Consider the following 15,901-nt stretch of genomic DNA (forward strand, 5'->3'; position numbering starts at 1 on the left):
TCCAGAGATTTTTCCTAATATTTAGTGGATTGCTTTTGAGCACTATTTCGAGAGTCACTTTTCTACTGAGTTGGTGCATTAATGCTGCAGACGTCATACACACAGAATATGGAACTGGCCCTACTTCCGTAGATTCTTGGGGGGGTCATTCAGACCTGATCGCACGCTAGGTTTTTCCCTGCGCTGAGATCAGGTCATAACTGCGCATGCATATGCACCGCAATGAGCAGGCGCTTTCGAATGGGTACAAAGCGGATCGTTGCTGTGCGATGGATTGTACGAAGAATCCATTCACACAGCAGATCGCAAGGTGATTTACAGGAAGAAGGCATTTGTGGGTGTCAACTGACCGTTTTCAGGGAGTGTCTGGAAAAACGCAGGCGTGACCATGAGTTTGCATGGTGGGTGTCTGACGTCAATTCCGGGACCTGACAGGCTGAAGTGATCGCAACGGCTGAGTAAGTTCTGGGCAACTCAGAAACTGCACAAAACTTTTTTGTACCGCTCGGCTGCACATGCGTTTGCACACTTGCAAAGCAAAAATACACTCCGCTATGGGCGGCGACTATCTGCTCGCAGCAGTGCAAAAACCAGCTAGCGAGCGATCAAGTCTCAATTAGGCCCTTAAGAGTCTAATTGGCAGAAACAATCCCAAATATTTTTTTTCCCAATTGTCCATGAATCTTAAGTATATAATAAGCAGAATGCAGAGGAGATTTGTCTGTATGACATTAACACAAATGGGGTCTGAGAAGCTGGTTAACAATGCTGAAAAGCAAGGGGTGAACAGATCAGAAAACGCTGAGATACTGAGCACAGGACCCAACACAGTAGATGTTATTTTGCCAGGATTTTCCCTTTAAGGGAAATAATAAGAATTTACTTACCGATAATTCTATTTCTCATAGTCCGTAGTGGATGCTGGGGACTCCGTAAGGACCATGGGGAATAGCGGCTCCGCAGGAGACTGGGCACATCTAAAGAAAGCTTTAGGACTATCTGGTGTGCACTGGCTCCTCCCCCTATGACCCTCCTCCAAGCCTCAGTTAGGATACTGTGCCCGGACGAGCGTACACAATAAGGAAGGATTTTGAATCCCGGGTAAGACTCATACCAGCCACACCAATCACACCGTATAACCTGTGATCTGAACCCAGTTAACAGCATGATAACAGAGGAGCCTCTGAAAGATGGCTCACAACAATAATAACCCGATTTTTGTAACAATAACTATGTACAAGTATTGCAGACAATCCGCACTTGGGATGGGCGCCCAGCATCCACTACGGACTATGAGAAATAGAATTATCGGTAAGTAAATTCTTATTTTCTCTAACGTCCTAAGTGGATGCTGGGGACTCCGTAAGGACCATGGGGATTATACCAAAGCTCCCAAACGGGCGGGAGAGTGCGGATGACTCTGCAGCACCAATGAGAGAACTCTAGGTCCTCCTCAGCCAGGATATCAATTTTGTAGAATTTTACAAACGTATTTGCTCCTGACCAAGTAGCTGCTCGGCAAAGTTGTAAAGCCGAGACCCCTCGGGCAGCCGCCCAAGATGAGCCCACCTTCCTTGTGGAGTGGGCATTTACAGATTTTTGGCTGTGGCAGGCCTGCCACAGAATGTGCAAGCTGAATTGTACTACAAATCCAACGAGCAATAGTCTGCTTAGAAGCAGGAGCACCCAGCTTGTTGGGTGCATACAGGATAAACAGCGAGTCAGATTTCCTGACTCCAGCCGTCCTGGAAACATATATTTTCAGGGCACTGACAACGTCTAGCAACTTGGAGGCCTCCAAGTCCCTAGTAGCCGCAGGCACCACCAATAGGTTGGTTCAGGTGAAACGCTGAAACCACCTTGGGGAGAAACTGAGGACGAGTCCTCAATTCCGCCCTGTCCGAATGGAAAATCAGATAATGGCTTTTTCAGGATAAAGCCGCCAATTCTGACACGCGCCTGGCCCAGGCCAGGGCCAACAGCATGACCACTTTTCATGTGAGATATTTTAACTCCACAGATTTAAGTGGTTCAAACCAATGTGACTTTTGGAACCCAAAACTACATTGAGATCCCAAAGTGCCACTGGAGGCACAAAAGGAGGCTGTATATGCAGTACCCCTTTTACAAACGTCTGAACTTCAGGGACTGAAGCTAGTTCTTTTTGGAAGAAAATTGACAGGGCCGAAATTTGAACCTTAATGGACCCCAATTTCAGGCCCATAGACACTCCTGTTTGCAGGAAATGTAGGAATCGACCCAGTTGAATTTCCTCCGTCGGGCCTTACTGGCCTCGCACCACGCAACATATTTTCGCCAATTGCGGTGATAATGTTTTTGCGGTTACATCCTTCCTGGCTTTGATCAGGATAGGGATGACTTCATCCGGAATGCCTTTTTTCCTTCAGGATCCGGCGTTCAACCGCCATGCCGTCAAACGCAGCCGCGGTAAGTCTTGGAACAGACAGGGTCCTTGCTGGAGCAGGTCCCTTCTTAGAGGTAGAGGCCACGGATCTTCCGTGAGCATCTCTTGAAGTTCCGGTTACCAAGTCCTTCATGGCCAATCCGGAACCACGAATATAGAGCTTACTCCTCTCCATCTTATCAATCTCAGTACCTTGGGTATGAGAGGCAGAGGAGGGAACACATACCCTGACTGGTACACCCACGGTGTTACCAGAGCATCTACAGCTTATTGCCTGAGGGTCCCTGGACCTGGCGCAATACCTGTCGAGTTTTTAATCATGTGGAAGACTTCTGGGTGAAGTCCCCACTCTCCCGGGTGGAGGTCGTGCTGAGGAAGTCTGCTTCCCAGTTGTCCACTCCCGGAATGAATACTGCTGACAGTGCTATCACATGATTTTCCGCCCAGCGAAGAATCCTTGCAGCTTCTGCCATTGCCCTCCTGCTTCTTGTGCCACCCTGTCTGTTTACGTGGGTGACTGCCGTGATGTTGTCCGACTGGATCAACACCGGCTGACCTTGAAGCAGAGGTCTTGCTAAGCTTAGAGCATTGTAAATGTCCCTTAGCTTCAGGATATTTATGTGAAGTGATGTCTCCAGGCTTGACCATAAGCCCTGGATATTCCTTCCCTGTGTGACTGCCCCCCAGCCTCGCAGGCTGGCATCCGTGGTCACCAGGACCCAGTCCTGAATGCCTAATCTGCGGCCCTCTAGAAGATGAGCACTCTGCAATCACCACAGGAGGGACACCCTTATCCTTGGTGACAGGGTTATCCGCTGATGCATCTGAAGATGCGACCCGGACCATTTGTCCAGCAGGTCCCACTGGTGCGTGGAATCTGTCGAATGGGATTGCTTCGTAGGAAGCCACCATTTTACCCAGAACCGTTGTGCATTGATGCACTGAGACTTGGCTCGGTTTTAGGAGGTTCCTGACTAGCTCGGATAACTCCCTGGCTTTCTCCTCCGGGAGAAACACCTTTTTCTGGACTGTGTCCAGGATCATCCCTAGGAACAGAAGACACGTCGTCGGAACCAGGTGCGATTTTGGAATATTGAGAATCCAATCGTGCTGCCGCAACACTACCTGAGATAGTGCTACACCGACCTCCAACTGTTCCCTGGATCTTACCCTTATCAGGGAATTATCCAAGTAAGGGATAACTAAAATTCACTTCCTTCGAAGGAATATCATCATTTCGGTCATTACCTTGGTAAAGACCCGGGGTGCCGTGGACCATCCATACGGCAGTGTCTGAACTGATAGTGACAGTTCTGTACCATAAACCTGAGGTACCCTTGGTGAGAAGGGTAAATTTTGACATGAAGGTAAGCATCCTTGATGTCCCGAGACATCATGTAGTCCCCTTCTTCCAGGTTCGCAATCACTGCTCTGAGTGACTCAATCTTGAATTTGAACCTCTGTATGTAAGTGTTCAAAGATTTTAGATTTAGAATCGGTCTCACCGAGCCGTCCGGCTTCGGTACCACAACAGTGTGGAATAATACCCCGTTCCCTGTTGCAGGAGGGGTATCTTGATTATCACCTGCTGGGAATACAGCTTGTGAATGGCTTCCAAAACTGTCTCCCTGTCAGAAGGAGACATCGGTAAAGCCGACTTTAGGAAACGGCGAGGGGGAGACGTCTCGAATTCTAATTTGTACCCCTGAGATATCACCTGAAGGATCCAGGGGTCTACTTGCGAGTGAGCCCACTGCGCGCTGAAATTCATTGAGACGGGCCCCCCACCGTGCCTGATTCTGCTTGTAAAGCCCCAGCGTATACTGAGGGCTTGGCAGAGGCGGGAGAGGGTTTCTGTTCCTGGGAACTGGCTGATTTCTGCAGCCTTTTTCCTCTCCCTCTGTCACGGGGCAGAAATGAGGAACCTTGTCCACGAAAAGACTGCGCCTGATAATATGGCGTCTTCTCATGTTGAGAGGCGACCTGGGGTACAAACGTGGAATTCCCAGCTGTTGCCGTGGCCACCAGGTCTGAAAGACCGACCCCAAATAACTCCTCCCCTTAATAAAGCAATACTTCCAAATGCCGTTTGGAATACGCATCACCTGACCACTGACGTGTCCATAACCCTCCACTGGTAGAAATGGACAACGCGCTTAGACTTGATGCCAGTCGGCAAATATTCCGCTGTGCATCACGCATATATAGAAATGCATCTTTTAAATGCTCTATAGGCAAAAATATACTGTCCCTATCTAGGGTATCAATATTTTCAGTCAGGGAATCCGACCACGCCAACCCAGCACTGCACATCCAGGCTGAGGCGATTGCTGGTCGCAGTATAACACCAGTATGTGTGTAAATACCTTTTAGGATACCCTCCTGCTTTCTATCAGCAGGATCCTTAAGGGCGGCCATCTCAGGCGAAGGTAGAGCCCTTACAAGCGTGTGAGCGCTTTATCCACCCTAGGGGGTGTTTCCCAACGCACCCTAACCTCTGGCGGGAAAGGATATAATGCCAATAACATTTTAGAAATTATCAGTTGTTATCGGGGGAAACCCACGCATCATCACACACCTCATTTAATTTCTCAGATTCAGGAAAACTACAGGTAGTTTTTCCTCACCGCACATAATACCCCTTTTTTGGTGGTACTCGTATTATCAGAAATGTGTAAAACATTTTTCATTGCCTCAATCATGTAACGTGTGGCCCTACTGGAAGTCACATTCGTCTCTTCACCGTCGACACTGGAGTCAGTATCCGTGTCGGCGTCTATATCTGCCATCTGAGGTAACGGGCGCTTTAGAGCCCCTGACGGCCTATGAGACGTCTGGACAGGCACAAGCTGAGTAGCCGGCTGTCTCATGTCAACCACTGTCTTTTATACAGAGCTGACACTGTCACGTAATTCCTTCCAACAGTTCATCCACTCAGGTGTCGACCCCCTAGGGGGTGACATCACTATTACAGGCAATCTGCTCCGTCTCCACATCATTTTTCTCCTCATACATGTCGACACAAAAGTACCGACATACAGCACACACACAGGGAATGCTCTGATAGAGGACAGGACCCCACTAGCCCTTTGGGGAGACAGAGGGAGAGTTTGCCAGCACACACCAGAGCGCTATATATATACAGGGATAACCTTATATAAGTGTTTTTCCCCTTATAGCTGCTGTATAGTTAATACTGCGCCTAATTAGTGCCCCCCTCTCTTTTTTAACCCTTTCTGTAGTGTAGTGACTGCAGGGGAGAGCGAGGGAGCTTCCCTCCAACGGAGCTGTGAGGGAAAATGGCGCCAGTGTGCTGAGGAGATAGGCTCCGCCCCCTTATCGGCGGCCTTATCACCCGTTTTTCTATGTATTCTGGCAGGGGTTAAATGCATCCTTATAGCCCAGGAGCTATATGTGATGCATTTTTTGCCATCCAAGGTGTTTTTATTGCGTCTCAGGGCGCCCCCCCCCAGCGCCCTGCACCCTCAGTGACCGAAGTGTGAAGTGTGCTGAGAGCAATGGCGCACAGCTGCAGTGCTGTGCGCTACCTTGTTGAAGACAGGACGTCTTCTGCCGCCGATTTTCCGGACCTCTTCTGCCTTCTGGCTCTGTAAGGGGGCCGGCGGCGCGGCTCTGGGACCCATCCAAGCTGGGCCTGTGATCGTCCCTCTGGAGCTAATGTCCAGTAGCCTAAGAAGCCCAATCCACTCTGCACGCAGGTGAGTTCGCTTCTTCTCCCCTTAGTCCCTCGATGCAGTGAGCCTGTTGCCAGCAGGTCTCACTGAAAATAATAAACCTAAACTAAAACTTTCACTAAGAAGCTCAGGAGAGCCCCTAGTGTGCACCCTTCTCGTTCGGGCACAGAGATCTAACTGAGGCTTGGAGGAGGGTCATAGGGGGAGGAGCCAGTGCACACCAGATAGTCCTAAAGCTTTCTTTAGATGTGCCCAGTCTCCTGCGGAGCCGCTATTCCCCATGGTCCTTACGGAGTCCCCAGCATCCACTTAGGACGTTAGAGAAAAATAATTTCTCTACAGAAGCAAAATAATCAGTATAATTATAAAAAAAAAAATCAGGAATAAAATACAGGTAATCCAAGGTAGTACTAAAAGATGTGTTATATTTATTTAAAAAGAAAAATTCTACACAGTGGTTTTATAACTACTTATTCATCAGATCCAAATGAGCTTGGCTGCTTTAGTTAAACAAATAATCCTCTACAAATGCTCAGTGTGGCATGTCTAATTTATCGCACTAATTTGCAGCCAAGCTACTGTGTTACATGCAATGCACTTCCATAGTAACAATGATGCATTTCTCAATCAGAAATTAAACTAGCGAGTAATCTGAATAGGCAGCAAATGACTGCATATGTCAGTGAAGCACTGGAAGGAAAACAATATATTAATCTTGATCACCCTTGTTTTCTTCATCTTACATATAATAAATACTACATGGAAAGAAAATATGTGTTTATTATGACCTGTGACCTAATGATTGAGTGCTAACATAGCAATTATAACTCAATCTACTTATCCATGAACAGGATTGTTTGCATCAATTTCTTTAAACATGGCCAAAGTTCAACATAATGTTTCCTGAACTCCATTCACAGAGATAGAGACGTCATATGGTGCCCTCAATCAGTGGCGTCAAAACACAGGTGCGGGGGGTGCGGCCCTTACCCAGTATTCAATCTCAAAAGGGAGTGACACCAAAGTGCTGGCTCTTCTACAGTGACAGGAGCCGGGTGCTTTTCTCCTGCATCACTCAGCTTCTGTCACAGATGAAGAGCCGACACCACACCAGCCTAGTCTCTGGAGATGCTGGACACCCCCCGGAGTGACGTAACAGGGATCCCCACTAAGTCACGGCCCTTTTTGTTAGGCCATTCCCCCTTCTGGGTGACCGCGGGGGGAGTAATACACCACACCCAGTGACGCCTCTGCCCTCAATGGTTAAATTTAGAGTAAAATGATTTTTGACCAATCAAAAAAAAGGCAGTGGTTTGGTCTATAGGTGATCAATACATGGTTCAGTGGGCCTGATGCAGCACAGGATGCGGTTTGAAATGCCCACGCAGACTCCCGATTATCAAGAATGCGTTCTTTCTTATGTGCAGAACGGGTCCTGAGTGATTGTACGCAGTTCCCCTTCTGCCTCTGCCTGATTGCACATTCGGGGGGAGGAAATGGCTGGCTTTTCTGAAAACGAGAGTAACAACATTTTTCGGGAGTGACAATGCCACGGTCTGCATCTCTGGATGCATACTTCCTGGCCTCGCAAGGCGCCCTGTGATGGCCAGCCTGAGAAAGCCGAGGCTTACTCAGCTGGCCGTCTGCGGGGAACATTAAGTCCATCGGTCGCGGTGTTGATCCCAGGCTGCGACCTCAAATGCAGCAAGGAGGTGTCTAACACATCCTTCTGCAATTTCAGTGGACGGATCCGTCTACTGATGAATCAGGCCCAATGTACAGTATTTTAGTAAGAGTTAGATGTCTTCAGCAGAGAGACCTGTTTGTGACAATACAGAAGCATCTGGTATTAGAATCCATTGTATGTATACCTGTGTACACATCCATTACATGTATGTGTGAGGTACCGCCACTCAGGAGCGGTTCTAGGAACGGGCAAGCAGGGAGAGCGCTTGGGGTGCTGCGGCCTGCGGGCACGTCCGTAATCACCCCGCAGGCGCCCACCTGCACTCTGCATTCCGCTCCCCGGCTGCAGCAGGCGCCGTGGGCTGTGTGGGCGCCGCTGCAGCCGGCACCACTGTCAGACGCTAGATGTCATAATTGACCTCTAGTGTCTGTGCGGTGCTGCTATGGGAGAGATGTCATGACGTTTCTCCCATAGAGAGGAGCGGACGGCCAGAGACGGAGGGCAGCAGGAGCGGGGCTGGTAAGTATTGTGTTGTTCTTATTTGTGTTTGTAAGCGGCACTACTGGGGGCACATCTACTGGAGGCACAGCTACAGGTGTCACAACTACTGGGGGCATAACTGTGGCCACGCCCCTTCCATATGATGCCATGACCCTATTTTTTGGGCAAATCTGTTTAACCTGTCGATGGGGAGGGTGGGGGGGGGGAGCGCCAAAGGAAACTTTTGCCCTGGATGCCAAAAGGTCTAGAACTGGCACTACCGCAACTTGGGTTGAACAGATGTCAGTTATGCCAAAACAGCCTCTCTTGGCACAACAGGTCCTGTGAGACTCTGCTAGCATCGGGTGTGTTTTTTGCTCCCCTCCCCACCAAAATGCGTCTTAGACACAATGTGATGTGACTACTAAGCACAGAGAGACTGTGCTGATCCATTTGTATTTGATACTTGTATATCATGTGTGTGACAGTCTCTGAATCTTCATACAGTCATGTACAGACTCAGTCGCACATGGATATACAAGTGTCACATATCAAATTAATTAGCAGCATCTCCTGGTGCATCGTAGATGCATTATGTTGTGAGCAAGATACAAATTTAGCAAACAAAAAGACGCTCTAAGCTAGCAGAGTTTTGCACAGGCCATGTCAGCTCACTCATGCCAGACACCTCCCGCTGTATGGCGTACTGAGGCAAGATGGCTGAGGACACATCTATATGTATGATTTGCAGATGTGTCCTCATACATCTTTGCTGCAGTCACCACAAACAGCCCCTCTTGGCAGGCCAGGTTGCAGGAAATTCATCTATTGTTGGGCATCTTTTTTGTATCTTTTTGAAAATGCATTTTAGTTGCAACGTAATATGACTAAAGCACACCAGAAGACTGTGCTGAGTAATTTGATATATGAAACTTGTATATCTGTGTGCGACAAAAGTTCTACGATGCAGCAGCCACAGCTTTTATCCAATACAAGCTCTGTTCTGCTCCGTATACAGACTCAGTCACACACAATATACAGGAATCGTATATCAAATTAATCAACAGTCTCCGTGTGCGTCCAAGTAACACTGCGCTGCGACACGTTCGTCAAATAAGGATGCCTGGCGTTAGAGTTTGCACGGGATCTGGCAGCTCACTCACACCAGGCCTCTCACACTGCATGGCATATTGAGGCTAGATGTAGGAGGACACATCTGTATAATAAAGAAGACAAAACTGGGGAGGGGAGGATATAATGTCTAGGGATTGTTCAATGACGAATGTTATCAGGATTATAAGTGATAAGAATGTTTCACTCCAACTTTAATAACTTGATGCTTTTGGAGCATTAATTAACACCTAAATATCAATAAACTAAAAAAAAAACACAATAATTTTGAGACAACTTTAGTGTGTTCAGTTACACATCTTTCACAGCTGATAAAGCAAGTGAGAGTAATACTTACCGAGGTGAGTATTCATTATTTTTGCACAGTATTTACACATTGCATCTAAATCATTTAGTTGTCCTTGGAGGAATGAAATTTGAGCTTCAAGATCTTCTTCCTACAAATATATATATATATATATATAACATTATTATTACTTTTTATTTTTGTAGTGACACTATATTATGCAGTGTTGTATAGAGAAATCTTTATTTACTCAAATCCCCCTGTCCCAGTGAAGTTTCAAATCTAATTTTCCTACACGAAACACACGTGTTTGTTGAAAGCCATGTTTTTGGATATTAGGAGGAAACTGGAACACACAAAGGAAACCCACGTGAACATTGAGAGTAGGAAAGCCAATCCAGCCCCATTTTTTGTAATCCTGGGATTTAATTATTATTATCCTTTATTTATATGGTGCCCCAAGGGTTTTGCAGTGCCTAACTAAGTATATAAACAAATGAGCAAAATAAGAAAACAGTACAAGACAATGAAGGATAAATACACGGTATATAAACAAAGCAACGGTCATAACAGTGAAATAAGCATCAGGGTGGCTGAAATCTGAGGGCTATGTGCCATTATAGGAATTATGGAGCAGAAGATAGTCAAAGTGAGAGAAAGAAAAAGCACATGAGGGGAGAGGGCCCTGCTCGTGAGCGCTTACATTCTAAAGGGGAAGGGCAAACAGACAGGGGTGACACAGATGGCGTAGATAGTGAGCATGGAATAGAGAGATAGGATGAGAGATGGCTGGGTTTGAGAAAATAGGTCTTGAGAGCCTGTTTTAACTTTTGTAGAGAGATATGTAAAGTCTGATAAGGAGAGGAAGAGAATTGCAGAGATAGGGAGCGGCACGTTTAAAATCTGGGAGTGGGAGGAAGTAATCAGTAGGCAGGAGAGGTGGCATTCATTTAAGGAGTGAAGAGAGCGGATGACAGTGTTAAGGGACATCAGGTCAGAGATGTAATCTCTAGAAATAGGTGAGGGCTTTGTGAGTGCGAGAGGCTTAAATTGGAATCTTCTGGGTAAGGGAAGCTAGTATAGGGCTGGTAAGAGTGGGGAAGCAGATGTTATATGTTTGGCGGGAAAGATAGCATTAAAGACAGATTGGAGTGGACAGAGGCAGTAGTCAGGGAGGCCAGATAGGAGGAGGTTACACCAGTCTAATCTGGAGATGACCGGGCGTGGATGAGGGTCTTAGTAGCGTCCAGGGTGAGAAAAGGTCTGAGCCTGGAAATATTTTGAGATGGAAACATCAGGACTATGAAATGTACTGAATTTGTCAGGAGACCGCCGATCACAATATCAACCCCTACATCCCGCCCGCTCGAAATCCCGACAGTTGGCATGCCGACTAACAGGGACTATTCCCACTCAGGAATAGAACCTGTAGCGAGCCCGCAAGGGGCTTAGTTGCGCTCGTCCACCGGCATACTGTGGCCGGGATCCCAGCGTTGGAATGCTGACCACCGCAATCCCAGCCGCCGGTAAAACAACCCCAACCTTTGTAAATATGTACAGTATGTAAATGTTTAAAAGAATACTTAGGGAATGCAAAACAGAGATGTATCCTACATAAAGCATGTTCTCACTTTTGGAAAAAAGAGAAAATACCATATGGAGCTCTCTTCCCAGCACATAAGCCCCAACTCTAGAATTGTTCAAAAACAGACTTCAGACTTACCTATTTACTCAATCATTTCACTAATATCTACTGTTTAGCTGTTTTGTATTTTGTGCCATAAAGCAATCTGAGTCCCATTAGAAAAGTGCTATATAAATAACATTATTATCATTATTATTATCATCATCATCATCATCATCATCATTATATATAAAAACATTGGCTATTTAGTTGTAGACCCTTTTTGTACAATTACAGTATGTTCTTAAAAGTGCAGAAAATTCTCAAGTGAAAGCTAATAAAATGCACCCATCACACACCCAGACGATACATGCCTTATCTTGTCATTTTTCTTTTCCTCAATAAATGCTCATAAGAAAGTTTTTCAAAATATGAGGGAGGAGGCACAGGAAAAAAGAAAATAGTAAGGTAGGGGAGTAAAGGGTACAGGAGGTTTGAAGACATTAAATTGTGCAATACATGCCAGAGACATATATAATAGGAATATAATACATATGCTGGGGTAGGGAGACATTCTTACAAACAACAAAGCATGTAAGTACATACATACAGTAGTGATCACACATCACCCAAACTGCTGGGAGTTACTGTATCTACTCATTCTAATGAACAAGTGCTGATTGAGCAGTAACAAAGTTATATTATTTAGCGTAAACTTTAAATGTCTATCAAACAAGTCAAAACATAATCAGAGACAGGTCATGTATTAGACTTCTGTGTGGCACTGCCAAAGAATATGCAGCTTGTGGTCTTTCAAACGTAATATTGTAGAAGGCCCAGGAAGCCCTCACAGGGATCTGAATGCGTGGCTTTGTTACCCATTAGTCTTGTAATATGAACAGTATATATATTTAAACATAAGAGATTGATGCATTTCATTCAATGGGAACTAATGTCAAAATTATTTTATAAAACAAGGGCAGTATCCTATGAGCCAATGTAAATTACCGTGGCTAATTACCCCAACTGGGGCTATCCAATTAGCCCCGATATCGACACTTAGAAGGGATTTTGTTTCACCTGCCTGAGAATCCATGATAAGAAGCCTTTTTTTCACGATTGTAGCCATGAAAACACATAGGTTCATGACTTCATGGATCTCTGTATTTTTGCGGGAAAAAAAAAATTCAGTCAGAAATAACGGGGGCTAATTGGATAGGCCAAAAAAAAACTATGATAGAAAATATGCAACCCCCTGTTTTTGCAGCTACTTGGATACCTCCCAGAGTGCTGGTCCAACTCTGGCAGCGTTCTGAATTTGAATGGAATGCAAACTCAATGCTAATGAGACTAAACACACGGCTAGGGATGCCACCTCATCCCTTTAATTCTGGACACACATTAATTACAAAGGTTCTGTGGCTGGCTGACTTCAAGACTCCATTTCACCTGGTTTTAATCAGCCACAAAACCTGTGCTATTAAAATGTATCCACAATTAAAGGGATGAGGTGGCAACCCTACACACGGCCTAATGTGTATGCCTCCCACTGTTCCCCTTTCACATACGTATCATTATCGTCAGAACTCATAGGGAGGGGCAAGGGGGAGGGGCTTGCCCCCCTAAAAATATTTGAGGCGCTAGCCAATGTAGTAGATCACGAACAGTGTCAGGAAGGAGATTATCTCACTGAGTAATAATAAGAATTTACTTACCGATAATTCTATTTCTCATAGTCCGTAGTGGATGCTGGGACTCCGTCAGGACCATGGGGAATAGCGGGCTCCGCAGGAGACAGGGCACATCTAAATAAAGCTTTTAGGATCACATGGTGCGTACTGGCTCCTCCCCCTATGACCCTCCTCCAAGCCTCAGTTAGGTACTGTGCCCGGACGAGCGTACACAATAAGGAAGGATCTTGAATCCCGGGTAAGACTCATACCAGCCACACCAATCACACCGTACAACTTGTGATCTGAACCCAGTTAACAGTATGATAACAAAAAACGAAGTAGCCTCTGAAAAGATGGCTCACAACAATAGTAATAACCCGATCTTTGTAACAATAACTATGTACAAGTATTGCAGACAATCCGCACTTGGGATGGGCGCCCAGCATCCACTACGGACTATGAGAAATAGAATTATCGGTAAGTAAATTCTTATTTTCTCTAACGTCCTAGTGGATGCTGGGACTCCGTCAGGACCATGGGGATTATACCAAAGCTCCCAAACGGGCGGGAGAGTGCGGATGACTCTGCAGCACCGAATGAGAGAACTCCAGGTCCTCCTTAGCCAGAGTATCAAATTTGTAAAATTTTACAAACGTGTTCTCCCCTGACCACGTAGCTGCTCGGCAAAGTTGTAATGCCGAGACCCCTCGGGCAGCCGCCCAAGATGAGCCCACTTTCCTTGTGGAGTGGGCCTTTACAGATTTAGGCTGTGGCAGGCCTGCCACAGAATGTGCAAGTTGGATTGTGCTACAGATCCAACGTGCAATCGTCTGTTTAGATGCAGGAGCACCCATCTTGTTGGGTGCATACAATATAAACAACGAGTCAGATTTTCTGACTCCAGCTGTCCTTGAAATATATATTTTTAATGCTCTGACAACGTCCAGTAACTTGGAGTCCTCCAAGTCGCTAGTAGCCGCAGGCACCACAATAGGCTGGTTCAAGTGAAAAGCCGAAACCACCTTAGGGAGAAAATGAGGACGTGTCCGCAGTTCTGCCCTGTCCGAATGGAAAATCAGATATGGGCTTTTGTATGATAAAGCCGCCAACTCTGAAACTCTCCTGGCTGAAGCCAGGGCCAATAGCATGGTTACCTTCCATGTAAGGTATTTTAAATCTACCGATTTTAGAGGCTCAAACCAATGAGATTTGAGAAAATTCAAAACTACGTTCAAATCCCACGGTGCCACTGGAGGCACTATTGGGGGTTGTATATGTAGTACACCTTTGACAAAAGTTTGTACTTCAGGCACTGATGCCAATTCCTTCTGGAAGAAGATTGATAAGGCCGAAATTTGAACTTTAATGGACCCCAATTTTAGGCCCATAGACAATCCTGCTTGCAGGAAATGTAAGAATCGACCCAATTGAAATTCTTCCGTTGGAGCCTTCTTGGCCTCACACCACGCAACATATTTTCGCCAAATGCGGTGATAATGTTGTACAGTCACTTCCTTTCTAGCCTTAATCAAGGTAGGAATAACTTCCTCTGGAATGCCCTTTTCTTTTAGAATCCGGCGTTCAACCGCCATGCCGTCAAACGCAGACGCGGTAAGTCTTGGAACATACAAGGTCCCTGCTGAAGCAGATCCCTTCTTAGAGGTAGAGGCCATGGATCCTCCGTGAGCATCTCTTGAAGTTCCGGATACCAAGTTCTTCTTGGCCAGTCCGGAGCCACCAGTATTGTTCTTACTCCTCTTTTCCGTATAATTCTCAGTACCTTTGGTATGAGAGGCAGAGGAGGGAACACATACACTGACTGGTACATCCACGGTGTTACCAGAGCGTCCACAGCTATTGCCTGAGGGTCTCTTGACCTGGCGCAATATCTGTCCAATTTTTTGTTGAGGCGAGACGCCATCATGTCCACCTTTGGTCTTTCCCAACGGTTCACAATCATGTGGAAGACTTCTGGATGAAGTCCCCACTCTCCCGGGTGAAGGTCGTGTCTGCTGAGGAAGTCTGCTTCCCAGTTGTCCACTCCCGGGATGAACACTGCTGACAGTGCTATGACATGATTCTCCGCCCAGCGCAGAATCCTTGCAGCTTCTGTCATTGCTCTTCTGCTTCTCGTGCCGCCTTGTCGGTTTACGTGGGCGACTGCCGTGATGTTGTCCGACTGGATCAACACCGGCTGACCCTGAAGCAGCGATTTTGCCAGGCTTAGAGCATTGTAGATCGCTCTTAGCTCCAGTATATTTATGTGAAGGGACGTCTCCAGGTTTGACCACACGCCCTGGAAGTTTCTTCCCTGTGTGACTGCTCCCCAGCCTCGTAGGCTGGCATCCGTAGTCACCAGGACCCAGTCCTGTATGCCGAATCTGCGGCCCTCTAACAGATGGGCACTCTGCAACCACCACAGGAGAGACAACCTTGTTCTTGGTGACAGTGTTATCCGCTGATGCATGTGCAGATGCGATCCGGACCATTTGTACATCAGATCCCACTGAAATGTCCGTGCATGGAATCTGCCGAATGGAATCGCTTCGTAAGAAGCCACCATCTTTCCCAGGACTCTTGTGCATTGATGTACTGACACAGTTCCTGGTTTTAGGAGGTTCCTGACAAGTTCGGATAACTCCCTTGCTTTCTCCTCCGGGAGAAACACCTTTTTCTGAACCGTGTCCAGAATCATTCCCAGGAACAGCAGACGAGTTGTCGGGGTCAATTGAGATTTTGGAAGATTCAGAATCCACCCGTGTTGCTGAAGCACTACCTGGGTTAGTGCTACACCGACTTCCAGCTGTTCTCTGGACTTTGCCCTTATCAGGAGATCGTCCAAGTAAGGGATAATTAATACACCTTTTCTTCGTAGAAGAACCATCATTTCGGTCATTACC

At 46.5% G+C, this 15,901-nt stretch overlaps 1 protein-coding gene across 7 annotated transcripts in view; it reads right to left on the bottom strand.

Annotated features, from left to right (window-relative positions):
* The window catches only part of TBC1D5 (TBC1 domain family member 5), a 1,053,329-nt gene that overhangs the window by 114,548 nt on the left and 922,880 nt on the right, over positions 1-15,901 (bottom strand). For all 7 annotated transcript variants that reach the window (XM_063922184.1, XM_063922178.1, XM_063922180.1 and 4 more), the window contains one exon: positions 9,756-9,855. In XM_063922184.1, coding sequence (XP_063778254.1) covers positions 9,756-9,855 — 100 coding nt within the window. The remainder of the gene's footprint in view (positions 1-9,755; positions 9,856-15,901) is intronic.

The sequence above is a fragment of the Pseudophryne corroboree genome, chromosome 5 (assembly GCF_028390025.1).
Source record: "Pseudophryne corroboree isolate aPseCor3 chromosome 5, aPseCor3.hap2, whole genome shotgun sequence".
Classification (NCBI taxonomy): Eukaryota; Metazoa; Chordata; class Amphibia; order Anura; family Myobatrachidae; genus Pseudophryne; species Pseudophryne corroboree.